The sequence below is a fragment of the Myripristis murdjan genome, chromosome 4 (genome assembly GCF_902150065.1).
Source record: "Myripristis murdjan chromosome 4, fMyrMur1.1, whole genome shotgun sequence".
Classification (NCBI taxonomy): domain Eukaryota; kingdom Metazoa; phylum Chordata; class Actinopteri; order Holocentriformes; family Holocentridae; genus Myripristis; species Myripristis murdjan.
The window spans coordinates 6,494,119-6,521,080 of record NC_043983.1 but is presented as its reverse complement, the minus strand read 5'-3'; the positions used below and the strand labels follow the sequence as shown (position 1 = coordinate 6,521,080).

Below are 26,962 nucleotides of genomic sequence, written 5' to 3'. Positions count from 1 at the left end.
TGTGTGTATATATATAATATATATATATATTATTATTATTATTATTATTATTATTTATTTATTTATTTTTTTTTTTTTTGATGAGGTAGTTCACCTGCTGTCAGCAACAGAAACCTCCTCTGATGTGGACACAATAAGACAGTAGACCCCACTGCACTCTGCACTTGCAACCAAGCTGTCACAGGAGGGTAGCTCAGTTCAACTGAGAGACTCATTTTGTGAGATTTGGCACCTCAGGCTGCAAGACCACTGGCATTGCAACACATGTCAGCAAGACAGGATTTAAGGGAGAAAAAAAAAGTTGCATTATAGTACTTACCTCCTGTTCTCTAAGAGTAGATGGGTTTCTGCCCCAAGTTGCAGCTTACTGGTCTCTGTTTTGAAATGCTTGGCCTGTCATTCCTGTCGGTCTTTGCAGCTGTAGCCACTGCTCAAGGGGACTGTTCATGCCAGTGACTCCCAGTTTGTCATCAGAGGCTGATAAAAGTAATCAGTTACTTAATATGCTCATAATTTATGCAATTGGATTTTATGCAAAGTAACTACAGAGCACTCAAACTTATGTTTCAGATACATATAATAAGATTGTCTCAGGTACATTATTTCACATCTCACTGTAAGAATGACCATCATCTGTCAGTATAAAGCCACTATGATAATTACATATCTATGAGAAAAATGCTGAGAAGAATTCAAATTCACATTGATATCAGAGTGGTCTAATCCATAGCATCAGGATTTTGCTTTCGCCCTTTCTGTTTCTACCTGCACTCACTAATGAGTCACATTAATGTTGCTTATAATGTAGTTAACAGTACTGTACAATTCATAGGGAAAAAAATGTGGTTTGTTAAGCACACTTCTATGGTTACTCCTAGAAGCATATCGTATATTATTCCCAGTTTCTTATTGCATTTAGTGTAGCAGCATTTCATTCTACATTCTACAATGTTGTGCCAGTTCACAAAAGTTTTACCATGATAACATTACTTCAAAGGCAATAACACACAGGGCAGCATTTTTTCTGTGCAACACTAGCTGTGAGGGTAGTTAAACAATCAGTTATCAGTTACCCGTGTTTGATCATGTGTTACAGCCACCTTGCCAAAAAATACTGCTCTCTGTGTTACTGCTCTTGATATGATCAAAGTTGGAAAGCAACATTTACAGAAACAAATAAATAAATACAAAACAGTTCACCAAATCTAAGAATACAAAAGTAAGCTAATAAAAACAACAAAAATAATAAATTACAACTTATCGCTCATGTCACACAGCACCCAATACACAGAACACCTGGGGCCTGTCTGAACCCCCTCTCCGGTTTTCACTACTGATAACTATTTAGTCGTCCCACAAGGTATCTTCAAGTGTTTGGCATTCCCCATTCAGCTGCATGGTTGCAACTCCACAGATGGCATTTAATGTGTCGATAGTATCGCCACTGAATCAACTTTTTGGGTTCATATCGAGCTATTCTTTTCCTCATTAGGTGTGTGGCTCCTGGGGTCTTCTCTGTCGTTCCACTGTTTGTGCTGGACCAGGACATCACCGTTGCGAAAGACACTTGACTCTTGCACACATGAAATTCTTCTCTTTGGTTTGGCTGTGCTGGAAGGTACATTTTACACACAATCAGGTTTTTATCACAAACGTGTTTTTATCTTGAATCTTGTTAGGTCACTGTGCTAATGGTGGTACCTGTTTTCTGGGATAAGGCGAAGTGTGCGATACAAGTCTGCTGCGGATGGTGATTTGACCGGGGCACATTTGGCAGTGGAGAAAGTTGTGTGGGACTGGGATTTGTCAAGATTTCCCGAAGTCGACGCTGCACTAGCCTCCGGTTCAGCTGTAAAGGCAAGATGAGATAAACAGAAAGTTTTGAAAATTTGATCCCTGTGTGGGGATTGGCTCATTACAGCTGTAAAATAATAGGCTGCACCTGGGAAAAGGGAGTAGCATAAAAGCACACAACGCAAATATAAAAATAAGCAACAAAACATCAGAAACAATAAATACTACAGAAATAAAATCATAACAATTGTGGGGTTACATAAACATATGTTGCCAATTTCAAAAGTATAGGCGAAAAATGTATTACTAACATTTTTGCTACTTCAGTGTATGGAACGGTAGAATCATAATGAAAATCTACATACAGCAATGCAAATACACAACTTAATACTATAATAAGCAACATATTCAATACACCTCAGGAAGCAGGTGAATTTACACTAATCTACATGATATGGAAATGTCCATAGCAGGAACTCAGATGAAAAAAAACTTTCACATACTACAGTGCATATCATCCTAATGATCAGCGTGTTTCTGACATTGTTAGGAATAAACAGGATATCTAAGTAAACCAGGGCAGAAACTCACTTATTGAAAAGGCACTTTTTGACTTTGACATTGGGGGTTTCTTTGGGTCTGCGAATGGCGTCAAGTTTAAAAACTGGTGTTTGAGCCATGTTGCCCGGTCCTCCTCGAAGGCCTTCCTCTGCAAGTTAAACCACATGCACATTAGCTCAACAACAACCACCATACTAATACAACTAAAATTCATAAAAAGGGACTATTTCCTGTGGTCCTCTGAGGCTCACTGGGTAGAATAAGGCTTTTTAACACTGCCAGGGTTAATCAGCATCATGCAAGACTTACATTTTTTGTCATATAAATAACCTCTAGTGTTTTATTTAACTTCTCATAGTGCATGCCAACACTTTGACACAGGGGAATCTTTACAGAGGATAGCATGACCTGGCTAAACATCATTGCAAAAGCACCATAGCTGACCAAATATTGACCACACAGAGGTCAAAGCACAATCAATCTTTTAGTACACAATGGTAAGTTAAACAAACAACAAACACTTGTCAAATCCCCTAAATTAAATTTCTGAACAAATTTTTGCAGATTAAAAAGGAAAGAAAAATCACCTCATGGCTCAGTCTTATGGCTGCCTCAGTGAAGTTCCTTCTCTCCTTCTCCAAGTTCTTTCTCTGTCCCTCGAGGGTCTTCCACTCCTCCTTGAGGCGCTCCTTCTCCTCCAACATGTAGCAGTCGTTCAGCAGGGACGCCGTCTCCTCGTCGCATGGAGAGCTCAGCTGCTGCTACAAGGGAAGGAAGAAAATGTTACCGAGCTGAAACACTCGAACCATACTCTGCACATCTGAGGATTTGGTTCTGTCACAATTTATTGTCAAGTTTTCTAAAGGTGGCGTGTACCTCAGTCAAATAATGGTCCGCACCTACTAACCTTAATACTATCCCAGAAACTACAAGATATTATGGACTTGCTGACTGCCTCCACAGATCCTGGCTGTGAACACCATAACTCATACAACTTTTATGTAAATCTTTGTAAATCTGATGGACACACTCATGACCCCTCTACCCCAGGAGGAGCCCTGGTGATTTTTGTGACCCCATAACTTTTCCTCTAGCGACATCATCAGGCCAATCGCTCAATTTGCAATTTGGTCAGAACCTATGTTTGCTAAATGCTTGGACCTTAATGACAGGCATTGTATATTTATGTACTGAGTTAAATCTAACAATATTTAGTATCAAAGAAAATTCTACAAATCAGTTAATCTTCCAAAACACATGAATAAAAACACCCCCTGAATACAATTCAAAAATAGCTTTTTAAACCTCTACTCTGAGTTAATGTAGCAATACACAGACAAATACTGGAGAGACAGGTTATATCAAGTAAGTTTGACTGCATAAAATAAATACCATTTGAAATAGTAGTAAAAAATTGCAAAGTATCCAACGCTCAGCCAAAAACAAACATTCAATCATTTTCTATCTGACACTTTGTCTTTGACACTTGTGTTCCTTACAGCAGGATATTTTAGTTAGTATCATCTGAGAATTTAAGTTTTATACTATCGCTCCGGTAAGTTGGTCCAGATGCAAGTGTCTGCCTAAAAATTAGGCATAACAGACCTATTTTACTGCAGGTGTTTTGACATGAACTAGCAGGGTAAACACAGGTGTTACCAATGACATTGAGGTTCCATTTTAGTAAAACTGCATGAGAAATAGCAGGACCCTGGCTCTGTTAACCCTAAATGGAACAGAACCTTAATTAATGTCATTAGTAAAACCTGTGTTTACCTGCTGATTCATTTCCAAATAGCTGCTGTGAGACTCTTACAGGCATACCTGCAGGAGCTGCTGCTGTGTGTGAATGAAGTCTTTGCACTGCTGGATCTCCAGTTTTAGCCTGTTCATCTCCTCGTCGTGAGCCTCCCGTGGAATAGCGTCTACGTTGGTCCTCTCACCCATCTGCGCTAAAGATGCTGAGGAACAATCACAATACATTTAACATTAGAATCGCGTCAGTTCGGCGATTTAAATGGAAAAGAGGCAGGAAAATTGTTAGAAATGACCAACCCTGGCTGTCCAGTCTCTCAACGTGGCTCTTGAGTCTTCTCCACTGAAGGCGAATGCTGTTGGTCAGCTTCTCTCGGGCGTGTACACAGGACAGCTCTATGCTCTCCTTACTGGAATCAAACACTTCCTCTTCCTCCTCTGAGTCCACCTGACGTGACAATGGGAATTTAGCAATGTACTGTTGGTAGAGCAGACGAATATCAACTGCAAGTCAAATTCGGAAACATTTTGGCCGTGGGTTTCTTTATTCTACCAGCCCCTTTTAGTTTCAATTCCATCTAATTTTAGCTGGTGAAATAACAAAGTGACTTGTAGATTCTAGACAGAAGAAAACATGTGTTTCCTAACCCTTGGTAACAGCTCTCTTCATTTTACATGTTGAGATAAGGGTCTTTAAATGTGAATGTTATCAGTACCTTATAGGACTGACAACAATGAACTGCAAGAGTTAATATAAAGCTATAGGTCTACAGCTGGAGAAAAAAAAAATCGCCATCATACAGCGTAATGTGAAACCTGGGAAAAGAGGGGTAAAAAAAAACAAAAAACATGTCTAACCTGTATTATGCCATCTTCATTTTTCTCGCCTTTTGGAGTCGGCTTCCTTGAACTCAGAATGGTCACTATGTCTCTTTTCATCTGCTGCAACACTTTGCGCAGCTCTGTGTTCTCCAGCACCAGCTCCCTCTGTCGGTTGTCATAGTCGCTCAGCAGAGTCTTATACATCTCCTCCTCATGCCTTAGGGTGAGAAAAACAATTAGTGTTATCACTTTGGCGTCTAAAGTGACACTGTTAATTGTTTACGCTCAGGCCCTTTAGAAAACTGACAAAGGAGCTACTGTACAAATTCACATTCAAAACAGAGAAGGGCATTTTAATTTTCACTAATTTGTTCTCCTGTATTCTTTAATGTGACATTTTAGGTTTACACATTTCATGAAAAGGTCACAGAGCTCTGTTTAATGAAATAAAGCCGTAAGCAGCAAACTTACTTGGCCTCTGTCTTCACAGTTTTCCAAAGGCTCCTCCTGCCATCTGCTCTGCCAATGTAGTTTAATACTTCAATGGCTGAAAGCAAAAGTGACAAAGAAGAGAATCATAATTTAAAAGGTGAAGTTTGAAAAGGCATGTGAAACCGTCAAAAAATAAAAAAAATCTTAGTAGTGTTTAAATATTAAATGTCACTCAGTGCACAGAATGAGGCATAAGAGATTTTCCATTTAACCTTGCTTCTTCTCCTTTTTGTCTACCAGCAGTTGGTTCAAGCGCTCCTTCAGTTTGTTGAATTCTCTTTCCTTCCTTTTCATGTCATGATTGTACTGGATGGCCCGGCTGGAGATGATGTTCTGAAGTTTTTGTACCTGGTAAGGGTGACACACAAGCCATTACTGCTCAAACTGTAAAGCTATCTCAGCTGGTTTGAAAACAAAAAAGCTCAAATGGCCAATAGCTGTGACCACGTACACGCATGCATGCATTCACACACACACACACACACACCCTCACACACTTGACCTCCTTGACTTCCATGGCAAATTTCAGCCTCATCGGTAGAAAGTCCAATAACAAATCCTGCAAGGCTCTATGACAACTGGTCCATGAATTATGAAAAGGGATGTGGCAAAGTGGTGAGTGTGTATATGTGTGTGTGTTTCTACAAAGTTTGGCCATGTTAAGTGAATCCGTGCAGAAGATACACACCTTTTTGCAAAATGCTACCCCTATTGCAACGCCCCATTTTGGCCAATTGATATGAACACAAATACACACCTTCACACACACTTGACTTCCATGCAACATTTGAGCCTCCTAGGGCGGAAAACTGTGGCCACCAAAGGCTGGGGAAGTTTTTGTGCACCGACCGACAGAGCTATCTGCCATATTTCCTTAAAGAACAGATGCCTCTTTACCTCTTCCTTTTCATTTTTCAAGCAGTTCTGCAAGCTCTTCACTTTCAGCTGTAGCTGTCGTTCTCTCTCAAGAAGCCCTGTGTTTTCTCTTTTCGAAAGCTCAAGCTGCTCCTGAGATGACAGAGTAGCATAGACAGTGAGAAAAATATACTCTTGTTGACAACTGATAAATGGGTGGGGTTCAGCTGGTTGACCAGGTTTGTCACCTTTAGCCGGGTGTTGGTGAGCTGCAAGAAGTCGACATTACTGCTTGACTTAAGCTGCTCCACTTCCATGTCTTCCAAGGTCCGGAGGCCTTTGCGGTGCAGCTGAATCAGGTCATACATGCTGTTCAGCACAGCCACGACATTCAGCTCTGAGCTCCCACCTGACTCAGTCCAGACTGGTCGGAGACCAAGGGCAGAAACCTCCTGGAAAAGTAACAGAAAAGGAAAGGAAAATCAAAAACGGATATGATGAGTTGGAGCTAATTTATTTTTTCCTACCCTATCTGTCCTGGTTTAAATCCCAGCTCTAGCTTTAGTGTGGTTTGCAGTGCTTACAATATAGGGGGACACTTCATAATACACTCATTCTTATTACGTAGCAAACTTTGTGGGATGTATATGTGTAGAGAACACTCATGCTGTGGTGCACGCAACACAGAAAAACCAGCCTTAACGGATCTGTACAGCTAAACACTGTAAAATTTCAGTATAGTTAAATATCGGTAGCTGTGCTACTTGTGCATCACAGGTACATGCAATTTTACCAACCTGATTGATGTGTGATAGACATTCTTGCATGTTGTCTTCGGTGCAGAAGGCACTGAGCATGTAGGAGTTTCTGTGCACTCGCAGCGGCAGCAGCGATGATTGGCTGAACTGCCTCATGGGAGATGTTCCACATTTGAAAGAGCTGCCGGAAATGTCCTTGATTTCTGGAGAGGGGGGACATGCTTGAGCTGACAAATGTCCCAACATGTTTTTTAATACTTAAGAAAAAAGAAGTCTAATCAGACCATCCACTCTGCGGGGAGTATCTGCACTCAAAATATGAAGTTTCTGTTATGGATGGTTGTTGAGGTGTGGTGTTCACAAATGTCATGCCATTTCTCCTCCACAATCAGATCATCTGCTCTGCAGGGGTGCCAGCATGTAATCTCTATTAATATCTGTCATAATATCTGTGGTGTGAGCATGAAAGTTCCTATTTTATCAAACCCACAACATTCTGTCTAAACACCAGCAGGATGATATAATGCCCTACATACCAGGAACCGTGAAGGCAATGACATTTGGAAAATACCTTCATCTGTCATATGTAAACCCAGGCCTACCTTAATAAACTATTCATGAATACATTCATTACTGTCAGCATGTAAATAAATGAGCCAGAAATAAGCTGCAAAGTGGATCACCTTCAGACTTTGTAAGAGTAAGAAAACATTTTCTTCGGTTTCTTTCTCTGTAAGAAAAGGAATCTCTTCAAAGGAACACATTTCTGGAACTGAAGTTAGTGATGACACAGAATCTAGAAATAGCTTTTATCTTTAATTTGTGTCAATTTAACCTGTTCTCTGCACAGGAGGCTTGATACAGAGCCCTGGAGAGAGGACACAGTTGCAGCCGGCTCAACACAGCAGTGCTTTGGTTAAGTTAAAACCAGGGATGGATGGCAACTTAAAACCAAAAACACAGTAACAAAATATCCACTGGTGACATACAATAGGCAACTGTTAACATCATGTCGAACAAATAGATGTATTATTTACACTCTTAATATGTACTCACCAAGGGATGACTCTGGCATTATCGCGTCGTGCCTTCCAGGCTACGTGTGGGATTCTCCGCTACATGTGCAGGACACACAAGGCTCACCACAAGATCAGTGTGCTCCTGAAATAGAGGGTCAGATTAGCACTATCCATTAAACACTGTCTGGATTACAACGGGTGACGGGGTAGACACGTAGCAGGTGCACAACACATGCTGCAACCTAAATAACAGGGGTGGTAAGGACAGCAGATTAGGGATGGACAGGTCATTTATCCAGGCTAGGGGCTTAATTTTAAATACTTCATGGAAATTTTTCGTATGTTGTGACAGGATGGCAACTAGCTGACTGTGTCTGGAGTGTCATAATATGAGATTACATGACATGCAGTTGCTTTGTAGACTCTTGAATAAGTTTGAACAGCAGTGCACTGGACATTTGTAATCCTTTCCCTGATAGTAGTCTTAAAATGGTGACAGGAGATCCACTGTAACAGGTCACACGTTATAGTGGACCGGGCATGTTATCTCACAATGCTCTTAACACCTGCTGATCAACACAAGGCCAGACATTTACTGATTTATCTGAAGAGAGACAAAAATCACAGCGAACCGCAGACTATTTTCCTTCAAATGCTATGTTATCAGAAAACAGGCCGACTGTCTGTAAGCAGAACTGATCACATTTAGTGGAATACAAGAGTCCCATCTCACAACAAAAACTACCAGAGAATTAGCAAAAGCTTTTAATTTTATAACAAAACAAAACAAAAAAAATAAAAATAAAAAATAAAAATAAAAAAAAATCAACCTATTTGTGATATTTTGTTTCTAAGTTACTTTTTCAAATATTTCAGTGCAGTGTGTTTCATCAGAGGCTTGGAGCTGTGAGGACACTTAATCATGGCATGAGACAGATGGCAAGCCTGGCCACGAAGCTTAACAAGTCATGATCCTGCTTACCTCGGCTAACATGTCGTCTCCTGTTAACCTTTCATTTATTAGAGAAACAGCGTTACACCTCTAGTGCACAGCCGGTGTACATTTTTAGCTAAACTTTTACAGAGCACACGAGCCCTGTATCATGTAAACAGAGGACCGTGTTGGCACTCACTAAAACATCATGCATTCACATAATCTTTCTTAGTTACTTTGGGATTATATTATGTCCACAATATGCAAAGAAGACGCTGGCTAATGTCGCACATGCATAAATTGCTATAATTATGGAATATCCTCGAACAAACATGATGATGATGATGATGATGATGATGATGATGATGATGATGCAAACCTGTGGATTGCGCAGTCTCATTGCTAGCTATCACCGAGATGACGTTCAGCGTAGTGTTATGTAATAACTGTAAACAACAACAATAATAACAAACACTGCTGTTCTTGTCTTTTTTCTGCCCCTCATGCCGCACGAGGAGCCCTGCTTGTTTGGCTCCAGCCGCACAGCTGACATTGACGCACACGTCTAGCTAGCTAGCTAGCGTTAGCTAAGTATGCTGTCTATTCAGGTTGCGGTAAGTTTGGTATAAATACCTTATGTTTCAAAACGGAGTGTATGACACGGTGCACGAGTTACTTACAGAGCGTTACGGCAGGTGTCGTTTTAGTCTCTGTGCCAGTCTCTCCCAGTCGACAGCAGCTCCTCAGACTGGTCCCGACACAGAGTGCGACTGTGCTGGCCACACACGGGCTGTTAACGTAATTGGTCAGCTCGTTGTCAAGCAACCGAACGCTGCACAATTTGATTGGCTCTTGGCTGTGATGCACTTCCGGTGTGTTTAATTGGCAAAGTACTACAAAAGTCAATGCAGTGAGAGAGCTAACCGTCTCAGTCAGTGAACCGCAGTTTTCACTGTTTTTATGTGAATCCAACTTAGAAACACGAAAAAAGTAATAAAGCTGTCAAAATGCACTGTGGACTCTTTAAAGAGGAATAACTTATATGTTTTATTTTTCTTCTCTGATGATTTTATATTAATGGACCCAATGCTTTTTTTTTTTTTTTTTGCATATATCTATGTTTTGTTTTGTTTTGTTTTTTTTTTTTTTGTTTTTTTAATTTAAATTCATACTCACCATTATATTGAACATATGATGTCTGAAATGTGTTTTCAACAAAAATGAAAATCTAGATAAATTGAAAATTAAATAATTAGAATGACGATGCAAAAATAAATAAAAAAAAATCTTAAAATAAATAAATAAGGATGTCTTTATTTATATATTATACATTTGTTTATTTATATAATTTACATTTATATACTATTTTGGTCGTGATCAGCTCTCCTGTTTTGTGATGTATACTTGCTTGTGCCTGATGTAATATCTATATTTTATTGTGAATACAGTTGTGTAAAAAAAAAAAAAAATACAAACTCTTCTCAAATTATACTGATGTGCCTCCTCCCTTTATTCATTCATGCATTTATTTATTTTCACTTGTATCACATGTCTGTCCCTCATTTTGTACCTTATATATCTATTTTCTTCCTTTTGAAATTTTTCTGTATGTCCAATTTACTTTGTCAGTAAAGCATAAAAAACTTTACATCAAAGTGACAATAATAACTGATGTTATTGTTGAAGATCAATTATACAAGAAGTCAATGTTTTTCCTTTAATCACACATCATTTTGCGACAATTTCAATATGTTTGTTACTAAAACGTTTGGAATTCTTTTGCATTTTATCTGTAACCCAAATTTGTCTCAGTTACATGTATTAGAATTGTTTTCAGTTTCTTGAGGGAAGTGTAACAAGATTCATGATTAACAGATAATTGCTTTTTTTAGATAGAAAAATGTAAAGGAGCCCATCTATCATGTTGTCCAGTGTAAGAGGGAGAACTTAATAACTGGAAAACACATCAAAGTGTGCAGTATCCGTTTGGAGGAGAGTGATTCCGTTCTTTTTGCGTGCTATTCACATGATCAACACCAGCCTCATGGAGAAAAAGAGCCGCCAGAGAGCTGCTGCTGCTGCTGAGAGGGGCCAGACGGTGGGCTACACAGTGACCCACGATCACAGTCACAACAAAGTCCCAGAGCGTTCAGCGCTGGCTTTTGCCCGGCCAGAGTATTATGAGCTTACTGGAGAAAAAGAGGGGCTAAAGCCTGTGGCTCCAACAGAGCATTTTGGTCTCCAATTTGTAGATTCCAGTGAAGCAATCTAGTGATACATAGCCCCTTAAAGGCATTAGTTCACCAAACCAAGTCCGGGATTTGTGCATGTTGCATGTACACATAACTAAGTTCAAAATTTTTACGTCATGTGTATGTCTGGATTAAGCCAGAGCTGAACCCTGATTTAACTCTCAGCAGGTTTCTTCAATCCAGTGGCTCCCTGGTGTGTGATTGAACCAGCAACTGCAAAAAAGATGGATTTGCAGAGTGTAGATTTATAGATTCTCACCAGGAGAGTTCAGCTTGGAAAACGACCAGTGAGTCTACAATGAAACTGAACTATAAGCCAACACGGTGTTAAACGTGTCACATCACATCAGCAAACAGCAGCTGTTCAGTGGCAGAACATGATTTATAGCTGATATCTTCACGTGAGTCTGTCAGGCCATGGCAATAATAGATGATTTGCATACAAGTCCAACAAGATCCATGTTACAACATCCAAGACTCACTTCTGTCAATGCATTTTGAGCTTCAGTGTCAAAAGAGGGTCACAGTTCACGTGGCTGTGGAGAGTAAAGTGCTACCTGGTTACACTTGTGCTTGTTGATTTCATAGAGCTTCACTGCCAAACCCAATATGGTCAAATCTGAGCTTCTCAAATGAAGGATAAGTTTCATGCTACACTTGAATGTGACTGCACCCTCAGGGCAAGGAGGGGGGGGGGGGTTGGGAGGACACCCAGTGAGTCAACCACTTTTGTATCTGCTGTCTTTTCTGGATCCTTGAGTGATGAGGAGGCTTTCCAGAGGTCAGGGTGCAGAGCCTGACTGAGTCCTGATGACACAACCGTAATGGTGGACAAGACAACCTTTGTCCATGCAAGATCCATCAGAAAAGGAAAGAGGTAGTGGTGCACAAGTCCTAGTTATAACCCAAATGGACAGTTAGACTTCATTTGTCTTCATCTGTCTCCATTACATTCCGTGACATCAAATGACGATACGTGACATTATGTCAATTAGCAGACACTTTTGTCCAAAGCGACTTACAGTAAGCACATTACCTCGATGGTAGTCAAGGTCTTCATTAGCTAAGCCTTCAACAGGAATAAGTTGGACTCCTAGATTTATTTTATTTTTATTTTTTCAATGCTTTTATTACATTTTAAAGGTCCAGTGGGGTCCATCATCAATGACAGTATGACCGTACAGTAAAAGTGTAAGAAAGTCCTGACTCTCGTTCTACGGCACACAATTCAACACCGTGCTGATACAATCTCATATTCAAATTACGGGGAAAAGCCATGTTTGAATTCTGAATAAATGCTTTAGTTTATGATTGTGTCTACACATTTCTTCACAGTATCATTACCAAAACACACCACTGGAAACATCTTTACAGCACAGCACGATTTTTCAACACTTTTCATACAGTTATGGACGAATTTGAGGTTACACCGAGACGCCTCTCCTTAGTCGCTCACTGGCACTGGGACTCCTTTGAAGTCAATGGCTCTGAGCAGCGGGTCTGTGTGATCGTCTCTTTTCGCCTCAAGCCACCACGTTGTCATCTCCCCTTTGCCCTGTTTAGTCAAGAAAAAGGAGAAAGAGAGAGAGAGAGGGAAGGTTCATAATGTGAAGCATGTGTTCTCTCTCTGAATTTTAAATGAGGGCCATCAGGCTTGGTTGGGGAGCAGAGCCCAGCAGCTGAGGCCTGCCCTAATTAAGACATAAGACAATCAGTCAAGCGCCCCATCCCTTGGGACGAAGGAGCGCCCTCCCTCCCCATAACCACACTAGCACCACCCACATAGATGTCTTAGGTTACAATGTGAATACAAAGGCAATGGGACAAGACAGAGTGAATATTAGACACACCCAGCCCATGCTCTCTTGAAATCTCTTCAGTGGGGGTCAGATTTCCTGTGATCATTTTAAATCTCAGCTTCATCATTACTCCTGTGCCTTTTCCAGTCGGTTTCAAAGAGGATCACAGTGGCTTTCATGTGTCTATCTTTGCAGCTAACGGCCTTTTAAAAGTACCTTCCTCCCAGAAGAGTATTTATTGATAACCAGAGGTAATTGGAGAAAAACTGTGCATGGCAAATCTGCTCAGTCTAACTGGGTGCAGTTCAAGAGATTGAGTGGATTCGACTCTGTGAGATGTGCACCCATCCACAACAAAAGGTCAAGTTTCTATGGCAACCACCATGACCAAGTCCAGGAATGTCTTTAACATAGCCCTCTTTGCAGTGTTTTGAGGAGGCATGTTTTCCCAGGGATATAGGTGGGGTTCTTGGTGTGATTTTGCTGCCTCAGCAAACATTGCAAATGTCACAGTGCAAGTTGCACACATGGACTTACGTTTAAAACACAAGTAAGCTCACCTTCACATTGAGAGAGCCCCTGCACGTCAGAACGTACCCTCCCAGCGTGTGAAGCAGATCAGCTGTGGCTCCGCTCACCTGGATCTTCAGAGCTGTCAACACATTCATTAATGAGGAAACTCATACAGTGACTGATATGCAACATGCACGGTGCAAATTGACCAATAGGTTGAGAATAGTTTACTGTCTCATCCAAAGTGAATTAGTTTTAAAATACACTATGCAGAAATTTGCAGCACATTTTCTATTTAAAAAATTCCCATATTTTTAATACCTCTAAAACTTGTGAAATTTCCCCACCGTGGGACTAATAAAGGAATATCTTATCTTATCTTACTTCATGCTGTACAATCAACTGATAATATATTTCAAAACGGCCAAACTGAGAGCACAATAAAAATGCCCAACCTAAATATAATATGGCGATAGCAAAGACCTGGTGTTTGGACCATTTTTATGGATATCTTTTTAAAGTTGGACCTTTGTATTTTTTTCTGTTAGGCCTACAGTCTGCCCTTCTCTCCAGAGCCTCACTGTCTCCCTCCATTGTCCCACTTGCTTGGTGCAGAGGATTAGGTGCTTAGTGAGCAGTGTCTGTCCTCATTGATGTAACGGCACAGTGGGGGGCTGGTGAGCCTGCACAGAGAAAATCTATCCTGGCACAAAGGCAGCAGCCACAGCACAGGCCAAAGACTAATTCTGTCCTCCTGTCAGAGCCATTTACAACACAAACCGTACTGTAGACACATTCTTCAACCACAGCAGGACCACATTAGCAGCGACTATGCACGCGATGCAGTGCAATTTTACAGATCCTCAGAAAATAATCCCGACAGTATCCTTTATTGGGTCAAGGCCTCTGCACTGTATCAAATCCCTCATTACCTTCACTTGTTGATTCCATCCGTGAGGCCGTGTTCACCGTGTCCCCAAAGAGGCAGTAACGTGGCATTTTGGTGCCAACAACACCGGCCACAACAGGTCCTGTCAGGACAAACAGCAGCAACTGAAAGCACCGCTTTTAGCCACAAAGTGAATAGGAGAAATAATCAAGATAAAGGGAATACTACAGTAACTATTGAGGTTATTTAAAGGGGAAGGGGAATATCACTCAGTTTAATAGTTCATCTATAGTCCCGCAGTATGTCTCAACAGAACTGTGATGTCATCGTGATGTGAAATATAGAGCTGATCCATAGCATGAGCAACATTTGTGAAGAGAAACTCAAGTATCCCATGGGTCATCAAAATCAATGTCCCGCTCACGGTCTGCAGCTCCTGGCTTCACATCTTGATGACATCACGAGTTCAAGTGTTGGGCTCTCTGGTTTCTGTCTATAAGCACCTTCTGCTAAAAGGATGTTCAATGCCATATCCATTTTGTGATTACCCATACAGTCATTTATTCAAATTTAGGCAAATCTCTAAATAGTTTTTCACTGAGTTGATAACTTTTAGTGTGGTAAATTCACTCATTCTCTCAGCTAAATGTTTGCTGGTTTCTCACAAGTCAGTTGAGTTTCAGTGCTACATTTTAATGCTCCTATTATGTCTGGGGTTAACCCCATTCATTCATTTTTTTTTTTTTTTTTTTTTTTTTTTTTTGCTTCATATTGACTGATACATATGACTTTTCCTGATTTGATGGGGATAAGTGGGTAATTTTTTTTTGGGTAAAGTTGACCCTATGGATTTTTAGCTGTTTATTTTTATACATAACATTTTATACACCTTTGTTTTAGTTGTTTTGGATGACACTGAGGAACTATAACATGCCATTTATAACTCCCTCTGTTTTAGCCCTAACCAAACATAACCATATTTATAGAAGTGCGAGAATTACAGTTAATGTGACACATTTGGGAGGGAAAAACATGATTTCAGTATAATTAATTTCAATATAATTATAACTTTAATGTATAGTGTGTGTGTGTGGGGGGGGGGGTATGTTTTATTTAAAGGGCTGTGTAGATCGTCAACAAGAAACATAAAGTACCTGACACATAAATTTGGGTAACATTTTTTATGAAATTTTCCAGCGTTTTAAATTACTGGGGTCAAATTGACCACAATTGATTCAAAAAATGTTACAAAGATTTAAGATATAAATGCTTATATGTATGGATTCAACAAGGGTACTCTCTAGTCCTAAGGCTATAAAATCACCTTTAGAGGTTTAATCAGTTGATGTGTCATCTGAAAGCCCTTTCTTTTCCTAACCCATGGAAAAATATTGGTGTCTGTGTTATTGTACCAAATTTTAATGTACCCATACCATCCCATAATTCAATAAAACAGAGGTTTCTGGCTGGAAGACAGTCATTAAATGGACTGCCACAGACCGATGGATTACTTTTTTTTTTTTTTTTTTAACTGAGTGGCAGTCTGCCCTAAATTGGCTGGGACCCTGTGACCCTGGATGTGATTGATGCAAGTGGACAAAGAGATCCCAGTTGCAGACGGGATGGAGTGCAGTACCTGAGTGGATGCCGGCACGTATCCTCAGCTGCGTGGTGGGCTTGTGTGGGATCTTAAAAGCATGGCAGACGCTGACCAGATCCAGGGCCATGCTCGCTATCTCCCCAGCATGATTGATGCCGTTTTCATTCGGGACCCCAGAGACCACCATATCTAGAAGATTGGCCATTATTCCATACCAAGAGAAGTGTGGGATAATACATCTCTAAACATGGGTAAAATGGGGTACTATAAATTGGCAAAACACATATTTAGTGGTAGAATATAGACACATTGCTGCCTTTTCAGTGTTGCTATCCATTTTAGTTGTATCTTTGTCATATTATATTTTGTTCTTTTCTAATTTGCATGTTTCATGCTGAGATGCTCTCATATTCCTGTTGTGTGTTTCTTCCTGCAGCAGTTTTGATGTTCTTTCTTTTTGTTTTTTAGGCACTTCATCGCTATGTTTCATCACTTTACTAATATAATTCTCCATACTTACAAGCATCCCCTATTGTCTCAACTTTGTAGACGTCGTAATTGTCAATGATGTCATCGAAGGTGGTGTAGAGCTGGTTAAGGAAGTCCACTACCTGGTGGGGAGTGCTGGCACCTGATAGCTGAGTAAAGCCTACAATATCACTGCCACCAGGCAACAAGACAATGTTAGTTTTTCATTGGATCAACTGGTCTCTTTGAGATTAAAGTGAAAAAAAATAAATAAATAAATAAAGTGGCTCTGACAGAGAAATATCAAAGATGCAGGCAACCAGAATGCACAAGTTTGCTGATGAAAAATTTGCAAGTGAAACTGTATACTGTAGAATCTACAATTAGATTATATGTCCATTGAAAAAAAAAATCAAACTTTAGAAAACATTTGTGGCTATTATGCCACAATTGGATGAGCACACACCTGAAGTAGACTGTTGCATTTGAGTAACTCTGAGCCTCAGCCGTTCGGCCTTGACGAAGGTCATCAGCCACTGGCTTTGGTAACATACCTGAGCATGAAAAAAAAAAAAAAAAAAAAAAATCAGACACAGAGCAAATGCACACCTGGAGTATTGAGGTGCAGGTCAGACTGGTGACAAGCACTTGATAAAAGGAAAATGTCACCGTATACTCCAAGCTCAAATGCAAAAAGATTTATTTAGGTAACACACATCTCAGCAGCTGAAACATTTATTACATGAATCTTGGTTATCCTGGAGTGTGTGTTGACATTCTGCTTTCTTCGAACATATCTAACCACAGATGGCCTGAATGAAATGATTTGTGCTATATCTAAAAGATAACAGAAACTGACAGCTTTTTTGTTGTTAGAGTAATTTTTTGGGGGGGTCTGGTTGGGTAGGAATGATGTAAGTGCCACTCTTTCACCACTAGATGGCAGTGCTGATTTGGCCTATGTTATCTCAAGATACACCAGATGAACAGATGATTAGACAGTCACAACACTTCCTCCTACAGCTGCAGCTCTTGTGGAAGGGACATACATAATGAATGTATATGTACAGTGATTTTAATGGACCACTAGTTAACACATGTCTTGCCTTCCGTTTGCACCGTGTGCACTTTAAATCCTGTCCTGCCTGGACCAAACATGCCCAGTGCTGTCTACAAAATCACGGAGATAAATTTCCATTAGGTGTGCTTGGCAAAGGATTGTAACTGGAATCAGTGTGGCTCCTCCCTCATCACTCCTCGTGTTTATCCAGACTCACTGTATAACAGCCGATCTGTCTTCTGTTTCTCTTGAAGAAGGTCCTGTGTTCTCTCAGCGACTATGGCCTCCAGGTGCTTACTGTACTTTTCCATCTACAACAGGATGACAGAAAACTGTATCAGTGCATGCATCTGACAAGAACCTGACCTGAGGCAAATAATTCTTTGTATTTATTTTTGGAAGACTAGGTGGTGGGGTATGGCATATCAGGACAATTCAGACAGTCAGGAACTCGTCAAAGTACTTGTTAAAATCCTGCCTGCTGATCAGATACATAGGCCAAAATGAACCACTGAAGGAATTTGCAAATGCCTTTTTGCTGCAGGTTTTACAAGAATAGTTATTATTCTTTTATCTAATTATTGTGAGGCTGATTAGTTTTGATGTCATCTGAATCCTTTCCTAAAAAATATCCTCTGGAGGAGTTTTATGTGAGTGTAGGTTTTGATCCATACAGTATGATTTCACAGCTGGGCAGATTTTGCACACACTGTCTAGTTTGTCGACCCAAATAGTTCCATATTATTTCCATATATTTTCCAGCGAGTTATTACCAGGTTCATCATCATATCCACGGGGCTGACTTTGTGTGGGTTCATCTTGTCGAGCATCTTCTTCACCTGCTCAAACGTGGGTCTCATGGTGACGTTGTGGGACCAGCACTTCTTAATGAGCTGTTCAGGTGTTACAGAGGGGAGAGAACAGCCACACTGTCTGACTATGTTTGTGTCATGGGTATCATGAATAGTAAATGATAAAACTTAAATTAATAGCATAATAAATCTGTAGGTGTGTTGGTAACCTCTCTACTTTGATTTGCAGTTATTCTCATTGCTGCTGCACATTTTGTTCAATCTACAAGTTTAACTAATACCAATATTACCATTTACCCTACACCGTTATCATAGTTGCACCATCTGCACATCTGACAGACCTCACAGTAGTCTCCTCGGCTGGGACAGTCAGTGTCTGCCTTCCCTGGTTTCAGTTCAGGCAGAGGGGGGCGCCACATTATATCCATCTTCACTCCCTCGGCCTGGTCCTGTCAGGGACGCTCGCCAGTTACAAAGCAAACATCAAAGGCAATCCAAAGGTTGTAATCTATGGAGAGGCCTCGTCATACTCACTGAAATGAGGTCAGAGCGAGTTGCAATCTCAACTAAGATCATGGAGTAGCTGCAGAGTGGAAGGCAAAATAGAGGGGACATCATATTCATTACATTTTCCAGTGCTGGTAGCTACTTTTAGATTCAGCTTGCATTATTTCAATTCATTCATATTTTTGAGAGAACAGTGATTTTTATTGGCAATACTAATGAAAGAGGGAAGAAAAGCACCTGTGTACTGTATCTCCATCATCACTTCTTCAATTCTTTCACGCCTATAATGACTTTACTATGCTCCAAATCTAAAATGAGACACACACCTGTAGATATCTGCTGCTGGTGTGATGTTGGAGCTGCTTCCCAGCAGGACCTCTGGGGCACAGTAAATACGGTTTATATCACCACAGTGGAAGCCATTACTGACGGCATCAAAGTCCTCCTTTCTGTATGCCGTGAGCCCATAATCTGCAGCCAAACACACAGTCAGACAAGAGGGATTCAGGATGTTATTTTTGCACTTTGCCTTGATATTGATACTGTTGGATGTGGCAGAATAGTACAACAACTCCTGTGGAGAACTGTCTTTTTTCAAAGTCTTTGTAAACTGATGCGTATGTTGACCACTCTACTAAATTATGCTTATTTATCATCTTTTATTTTCTCAAAACTGAATATTTCCATATAAAAATAGGGACGGAAAAAAATTAACTTGGCTTACCCAGGATCTATATATATTCCCTGAGGACTAGGAACCTTTTCAGGGACTGTCTTCATTTCGACCGCAAGGATCGGGGTCAAAATTGAATTCCAGTGACCGCAACTAAGCTTTTTACCACTTTTTACCAAAATGTCTCTGCTCAGGGGTTAATATTTTCCAATGGCCCAGGAACATTATGGGTGAGGCTTGCAGGTATGACCATTGGTGATTGGTCAAACACACTGCACAGCTGCTTTAACTTGTGGACCATTTTCATTCACAAAACAAGGAAGTACTCTAGTGTCAACTTAGGAGCGGTTTAGGACAAGAGGATGACATTTCTCTTTGTTTTATAATGCTAAAGGTAATATGAGACTTTGCTGTTGACTTCCCCACTAATTATAAAAAAAGATGAGTGAAAAAGAGAGGTATAGCACGATGGAGCTGAGAGCACAGATGAGCAAGAGAGAGACAAACAAGTGCCGCGGTGCTGTGCATGAGAAAGCCAGTGAATGAGAGAAATAAAACATTATTTTCTATTTGGTTCATGGTAGTTAATTTACATGGCAGATAATTTACTTGTAACACAGATACTCTTTTCATTTCCTCCTCTGCATTTGTCCTCCTGTTGTCCTTGTCTCTCTTTCTCACGCTCATTCAAAGAACCAGAAGTTTCACTTCCTTTAGTTGCTTTTCAAGGATCTGAAACTTTTAGCTCTTTTAGTGCCTTGAAAAGCAGCTACCTGAGATTTTGCAGACCCAGCGGTCATCGATGACACAGTTCCTGGAGTGAAGTCTGCCATGGAACATCTTGTGCTGGTGCAGGTAGGCCATCCCCCGGGCAATATCAGTAGCAAAGGACAACCTGGGCGCAGGAATGACCAAACATCAGTCTGACTTCAGTGACATGTGGTGCCCTACAGTAAGGCACTTGGCTCAACAATACTTAATTGCCTTGGACAAGGCACTGAAAAGAAGAAAGTGTACTCACTTGAGGTGTACCTGTCTTATCTTCCACTTAAGTGAGTAAATTCCCGCATAAACAAGCATGAACCTGCTTGGTTTCAGTGGAAGGTTTAGCCTTGCTAGACAACTAGTGGGTCAATATTAGGGTGTGTCTATAATTGTGGTTGTACATGCACACACACAATGTGTCCTGTGGCTGCATGCAAGGTAGTACAACTAATATTATTATCACTATCACAACTCCTACCTCTACCCCTACTATAGCTTCTTCTAGTAATATTAATAACAATAACAATTTTAACAATTAAAGTACCATTGTAAATAATTGTGAGTGTGAGTGTTTGTCTGACCTGAAGCCCCAGTTGATGGGGATTTCCTCATTCAGCAGGACATCTGACAGGCTTCCTTTGGGGCAGTACTCAGTGATGATGCTGACGTAAGGCACCTCGATGGAGCCACCAATGAACTTGGAGAGATTGGGATGGTCCAGTTGCCTAATTATGATGAAACAGTTCACAAATAAGCACATAACGATGGCTATTCTGGAGGAGCCGTTATCTTATCATTTGGGAAACAGAGGTTGAACACTTAAATACTTCCTCTAACCTCCTTTCAGTTCTCTCAGATCTTCGTATTCAGTTTTGCACAGAATTAAGTGGAAGTTCTAATAAATAGGAATGCTAAGAGAATGCAAGAGAAAATGATGGCAATGACTGAGCTGATGCTCCTTTATTGGTGTCTTTGACCAAATTTCAGCCAAGACGAATCTTTCCCAGATGGAAATGCGCCCGAAGAGCACTAGTTTTGACCTTACTTTGCTGAGGAAGCCAGAAAAAAAGGCTTAACTCAATGTATGGGTATCTTCTTCATTTTCAAAAAAAAAAAAAAAAAAACACAGCAGTTCATCAGTTATAATTTCATCTTGATCTGTATTTTGAGGAAGTGCTGTATTTGAAATAGTAACATCTGCTACATTTACAAGTGTGTTCTAATGGATTTGGGTTGAAATTATGTTATTTTCATGTGAATATGTGTCATTCTCCGGTGTGAGATTTTCCTCACCTAACTTCTTTCACCTCCTTTCTGATGGTTTTGGAAAGGGTGAAGTTTTTCTTCTGGATGTGTTTCACTGCTACTGTTCTCCCATCACTAGCAGAATAAAAAAATCATTAAGGGATAATGTCAGCACTGATATGAATTTGATGGGGGGAAAAAAATTCATTATTAAATAGTTAAATAAATACTAGTTAAATATAGTAGATAGCATCTACAGCAATGTTAGAAACTGTTAACTATGGAAAGGACCATCATTTGTTTTAATTTTATGTTCTAAGTTTGAATATATCTCACTTTTTAGATGATGGACATTTTATTTTGTTAAACTGAAACTGGAAACTGTGGCTCCCATGAAATGATTGATCTGTCAATTTTTGGATTTAAAAAAGTCATCTTCAATCTGTAGGTCACTTTTTCCCCTCCTGTTTGCTGCACTACTATCACAAATGTAAACATTAAACAGGGCTGAAGTTACAGAGAAGATGTCTCACTAGATGCCTGGCTGGATGAAGCCCTGTTTGAAGGAGGTGTTGACCACCGTGCACACCGTCACATCCGTGGTGCGGCTCACGCTGGAGTTACTCTTGACCGGCTGGAGGCTGGTGGTGCTACAGAAGCCCATGTAGCACACTTTACCTGTGGAGCCCAGACAGTATCCTGCTTATATGAAATTACATCAGAGATGGAGTCACTGCAGCTTCATTTCCTTCCAGCCCAATGCACACACACCTGCAGCGTTTGATACTCCTCATCCAGCTGTTTCTGTGTGTATACTTTCAGGTTTCTCAAAGAAAAATTCAAATTCATACTGCAGTTCACATTATAATGATGCATTGGGTCTCAGTCATTTTATGCTAAATATATATATTTTTGAAGGAAAACCACTGAATATTTAATACAAAGTCTTGAGGTTTCAGATGATTGGATGGCATACATTTCTGTGGGAAATGGCTGTAAACGGTCAGGATTTCTTCCATATTCAGACATTTTACCGAACATTATGTTCTTGTAGTTGATGATCCAACTTTCGTCCCAAAACATCTTCTGTTTCTGGTACTGAAACCACTGTAGGACAGAAATAAAGAAGGCAAAAAAAACCCCTGTCAGAGCCAAAGATCTGAAAACTGTGTGTGTGTGTGTGTGTGTGTGTGTGTGTGTGCGTGTGTCTGGAGACTCACCACCATGGTTAAGATGAAGCCGCTGCAGAAGAGGGCGACAGGCAGCGCAATGGCCACCTTGATAGTGATGGACATGGGACAGATGCCACAGTCCGCAGGGCAGTTGAGACAGTTCTCCTCCAGCTCGCAGACGTCATCCCCACACACTGAGACACAGTCACACATCTCACAAGCCATACTGCCACCATGCTCCAGGTTCCACTGATACTGATATTCATCTTTTGCATGACTGTTGTGTTTACTGTGGTAAAATGTTCTCCATTTATGCTGATTTCTTTTGTCCAGATGAGTATGAAAAACTGAATGAAGGCTGGGCACTTTGATAAGCGACATGTAAATAAAAGCAAATCAAAATCAATCCACCCACTGAATTAAAATTGTAATGCAAACAATGAATGACTTAGAGCTAGGCCATCTGTATGTCAGCCTTTTCTTTGAGACAACTCTCCGGCCGGTGCTGTAACTCACCATGTGCCCTTGGTCACTTTACCTGCTTGGTAAAAACAGCTGTTTTATCTGCTTTAACTCCGTGATGCAAAACACCTACAGAAACAACAGCAGCAGGAGTTTCCTTCAGCATGACAACAAATAGATACTTTCTGAGTGCGAGCAGACTGACCTTGGGCGCTGACGACAAGCACCTTGGACTCCAGTGCCGCGTGCATCTGGCCTATTTTGATATGAGCAATGACTGAGGTGACTCCCACATGGATCAGCACCACCTAAACAAAACAACACAATGAGTGGACCAAACTAAAATGTCCAAGTACCATCAGTCCGCTCATGCAAATCAGTGTGATTTACATTTGCTGCGTTATTAGGAGATTAAAGAGATTCTGCAAAACAAAACAAATGAAGCCAACTCAATGCGGCTTTGAGTAACCTTTAAAAAAACAAAAACTGTAGAAGAGCCCACTGTCCACAAGGCCTTTTTTTCAATACTTCATAAAAGACAATATTCTGTCGTATTTTAAACAGCAAACAGAAATGCTTTTGAACATGAGCATGATGAGATTCATGTACTAGAACACTGGTGATACTGAATTATTTTTTATCCATTTATTGTTTAGTCTTTAATATATAGTGATTTATGATTTGTCTGATCCCATTCATGTGTCTGCACACCTGTACACTTGTATCCAAAGTGCATTATAATATTATGTGAATTTTTACTGGTGGCAATGTTAGTGCCATGTTTCTTTTTAGCATGTTAATAACAACATAGCTATGTTAAGTCAAATATGTGGCGGAATTAACACACATCTTGTTGAAAAGGCCCACGAGGGCGAGTTGTTTAGTTTGCTTACCTTTGAAGTCCAGTACTTCTGGGTCATCTTGCCAGCTTTGGATACGGTGTGCGTCACTATCTTGCCGTCATCGGGAATCCACGGGCCACATATTCCACCTTGTCTCTGTTAAGATTATTTGTCTGATTATTTCATGACCTCTATACAGTGAATCTGTGTGGCTGACAAGTGTTGATTTTTCAGTGGCAATTATTTGGTGTCCAGTAAGAGCCCACTGGAGTGTTTTCAGTCCAACTCATATCACTGATATGGCTCTGAAAACTCAAAATCCTACCCTAAATTAAGATAGCTGGAGCTAATATAATAACAAAGGTGATTTTGTGTTAAACAGTCGATTACAGGTCTAATTTGCATATACTTTTGAAATATCATATGAAGACTTTCAGGTAATGTTTCTTTTGGAAGTGGATGGACTGTATTTTAGAGGTCTTGGGAGTTTTTCATTGATTCACAAAGTAACCTTTTTTTTTTTTTTTTTTTTTTTTTTTACCATCAACAATTTTCACACTTTTATTACCCTTGGAAAAATGATTTGTCATTATTCTTTTGGTAAATATTGAGAACCCATATACCTGAAAACAACACATGGTTTAAAGACATATATACAGACATAAAAAAACGGGAACATTTTAACAATCCAATAAAACCAAGAGTGATGGAAGAAAAATATTTTATTCATAGTAATTGAAACCTTAAAACATGCCATTTAAGAAACAATGACGGAATATTCATTTTTTAAAAATTGTGCTGCCACTTGCTCATGTCTGCCAATACGCACTTCAAAGATTCCCGTTTTTTTGGGTCACCCTGTATATATGCCAAAAACAAACACAACGTCTGACACTGGTGGACACTGACCATGAGGGCAAGGGGACAGGAGTGGATGTTGGCGTGGTACACACAGCAGTTGAGCTCGTTGGCATTGTTCCAGTTTGCTGGGCACTCATGCTCATGACAGAATCTCTTGGCCTCTGATTGGTCACTGGAAGAAAAGGAAAAAAAAACAACCCTTAAAATAAGCTTGTCTGAAAATGAAAAGTGGATTAAGTTAGAATGTGTTTTGATCTTTATTCCTTTTAATCCTGAACTATAGCTCCTCTGATCATTTCTAAACCTGTACTGTGGAGTTCTTTTCCCAGCATCCAAATAACAATCAGTGAATCAAATCAAATGAAAACATGAGCATTTGTTTGAGCCTGCATGATTGTGCATATGTATTTATATCACTGTCTGTGTGTGTGCATGATATATAGGCATGGCAAAAGGGCTCAAAATTCCAGACTGGCGCTTCTGCACTTCATTCACCTGAACTGGAAGATCTTGTTCTTGACCGCGTACTCGTAGAAGGAATCTGAAGCAGTCACGGTGTAGGTGACGTTGAACTCCTCCCCGTTGGTGACTTTCTCTGGAGGACGCTGCACCCAAGCCATTTCCAGCCCTGCGGGAGCACACATGTGCCTGACCTCGCTTGCAAACACATGCACAGTTGACAGACATGCCTCATAATGCAGGAGCAAGCATGCATTAAAGGAAGGCTATGTGCTGTATCTCAACCCAGAGGAACGAGTGCAAGCATGGATTTTGCATGCACAGCTAACTTGCTAATAGAGAAAACCAGTTAAGCCAACAAATAAAGATCCACACAGACGGGCAGATGAAAAAGAAAAACTTACCTCCACAGCTAATCATGTTGTAGTCATTTGGGTTTTCAATCGGCCAGCAGTCAAACTCTGTGTTGTCCAGATCATGCCAGCAATTTACCCCCTGCACACAAGACAGCAAGCATTTTTATCTAAAGTGATTTTGCATTGCATTAAGGTTTTCTTTTGTATGCACACAGAATATTGCAAATGCACTCAAGTGTAATGTGTGTGTAGTAATTTATCAGTGAGTCAGTGCTGGCTGTGTTAGTATGTCAACAAATCAAACAAGCAACACTGCTCAACTCAGCACTTTTGCCTGTGATGCCAAATGATAATGGCACCAGGTACAAAATAAAAAAACATACACGAGCCAACATCACCATCACTACCAAAAGCAAGATGTCAAATTAATGATTTGATAACACACCACTCATAATAATAAAGCTATCTTTAAAACGGAGAGAAAATTGTATGTGTATATCTCACAATCTTATCAATCATTCTCACAAACCCCTCACCAGACTGGTAAGTAACCAAGCACACAGAAAGAGCACAAGCCATGCCAGCTGCAACAAGTGTTTCTGACAAGACAACAAAAGCAAGAGGGGTTACTCAGGCAAAAGGGAAAAATGTCAATATTATATTCTAAATTTCTGTACTGGCTCGTATTCCTTTCTCAGTGCGATATCCCCATTAGATGCCGTCTGTTTGCTTCGGCCCTGCCTCCATGTCACCAAATGGTGCAGTGCACTTACAGGCTAGCCTTAAACATCCCCTGGCTCTTGGTGCTCTGTGGAATTGCTTCCATTATAGCTGTTGTTGTAAATTGTCCCAAAACCATCCCCAGTGCAGAGAGCTTACCAGCAGGAAACACAGGGAGAGGGATGCCACTGTCCACAGAGCCATGAGGACTGCTGCCGCGGCTGTGGGAGCTCTGAGCTGACTGACCGGGAGGCTGAGAGAATGGCCAAGTGTGTGTGTGTGTGTGTGTGTGTGTGTGTGTGTGTGTGTGTGTGTACGTCTGCAGTCACCTTGCTCTTTAACCCAAGACCACAAACCATACCACACACCCCACCACCATAATTGTCCAATCAGCAGAAGAGCCTCTCAAATCAGTGTGTGAGCACTGGCTCTTTAGCGAGGTGCTTCAGCTCACCTTCATCACCCTTTAGGGCAACTTCACCAAGAGTTGCATCTGTGGCCCACAGAGCTTTCGAAT

General features: G+C 40.5%; 1 protein-coding gene and 1 pseudogene across 2 annotated transcripts; both read right to left on the bottom strand.

Annotated features, from left to right (window-relative positions):
- Positions 1 to 559: 559 nt before the first annotated feature.
- LOC115358227 (afadin- and alpha-actinin-binding protein-like) lies at positions 560 to 9,789 on the bottom strand. Of its 2 annotated transcripts, none has more exons than XM_030050108.1 (14): positions 9,671 to 9,789; positions 8,094 to 8,198; positions 7,077 to 7,240; positions 6,528 to 6,731; positions 6,322 to 6,432; positions 5,637 to 5,772; positions 5,404 to 5,479; positions 4,969 to 5,149; positions 4,411 to 4,558; positions 4,180 to 4,316; positions 2,943 to 3,116; positions 2,386 to 2,503; positions 1,702 to 1,849; positions 560 to 1,611 (listed from the first exon to the last, which is right to left on the bottom strand). In XM_030050108.1, the coding sequence occupies exons 2-14, from the start codon at positions 8,110 to 8,112 to the stop codon at positions 1,464 to 1,466; spliced, it is 1,764 nt and encodes a 587-aa protein (XP_029905968.1). In that variant the 5' UTR covers positions 8,113 to 8,198; positions 9,671 to 9,789; the 3' UTR covers positions 560 to 1,463. The 2 variants fall into 2 exon arrangements, with proteins under 2 accessions (XP_029905968.1, XP_029905969.1); XM_030050109.1 differs by having other exon boundaries at positions 2,943 to 3,113.
- A 2,611-nt stretch (positions 9,790 to 12,400) lies between these two features.
- On the bottom strand, positions 12,401 to 26,649 carry LOC115357913 (atrial natriuretic peptide receptor 2-like; annotated as a pseudogene).
- Between the last annotated feature and the right edge of the window lie 313 nt (positions 26,650 to 26,962).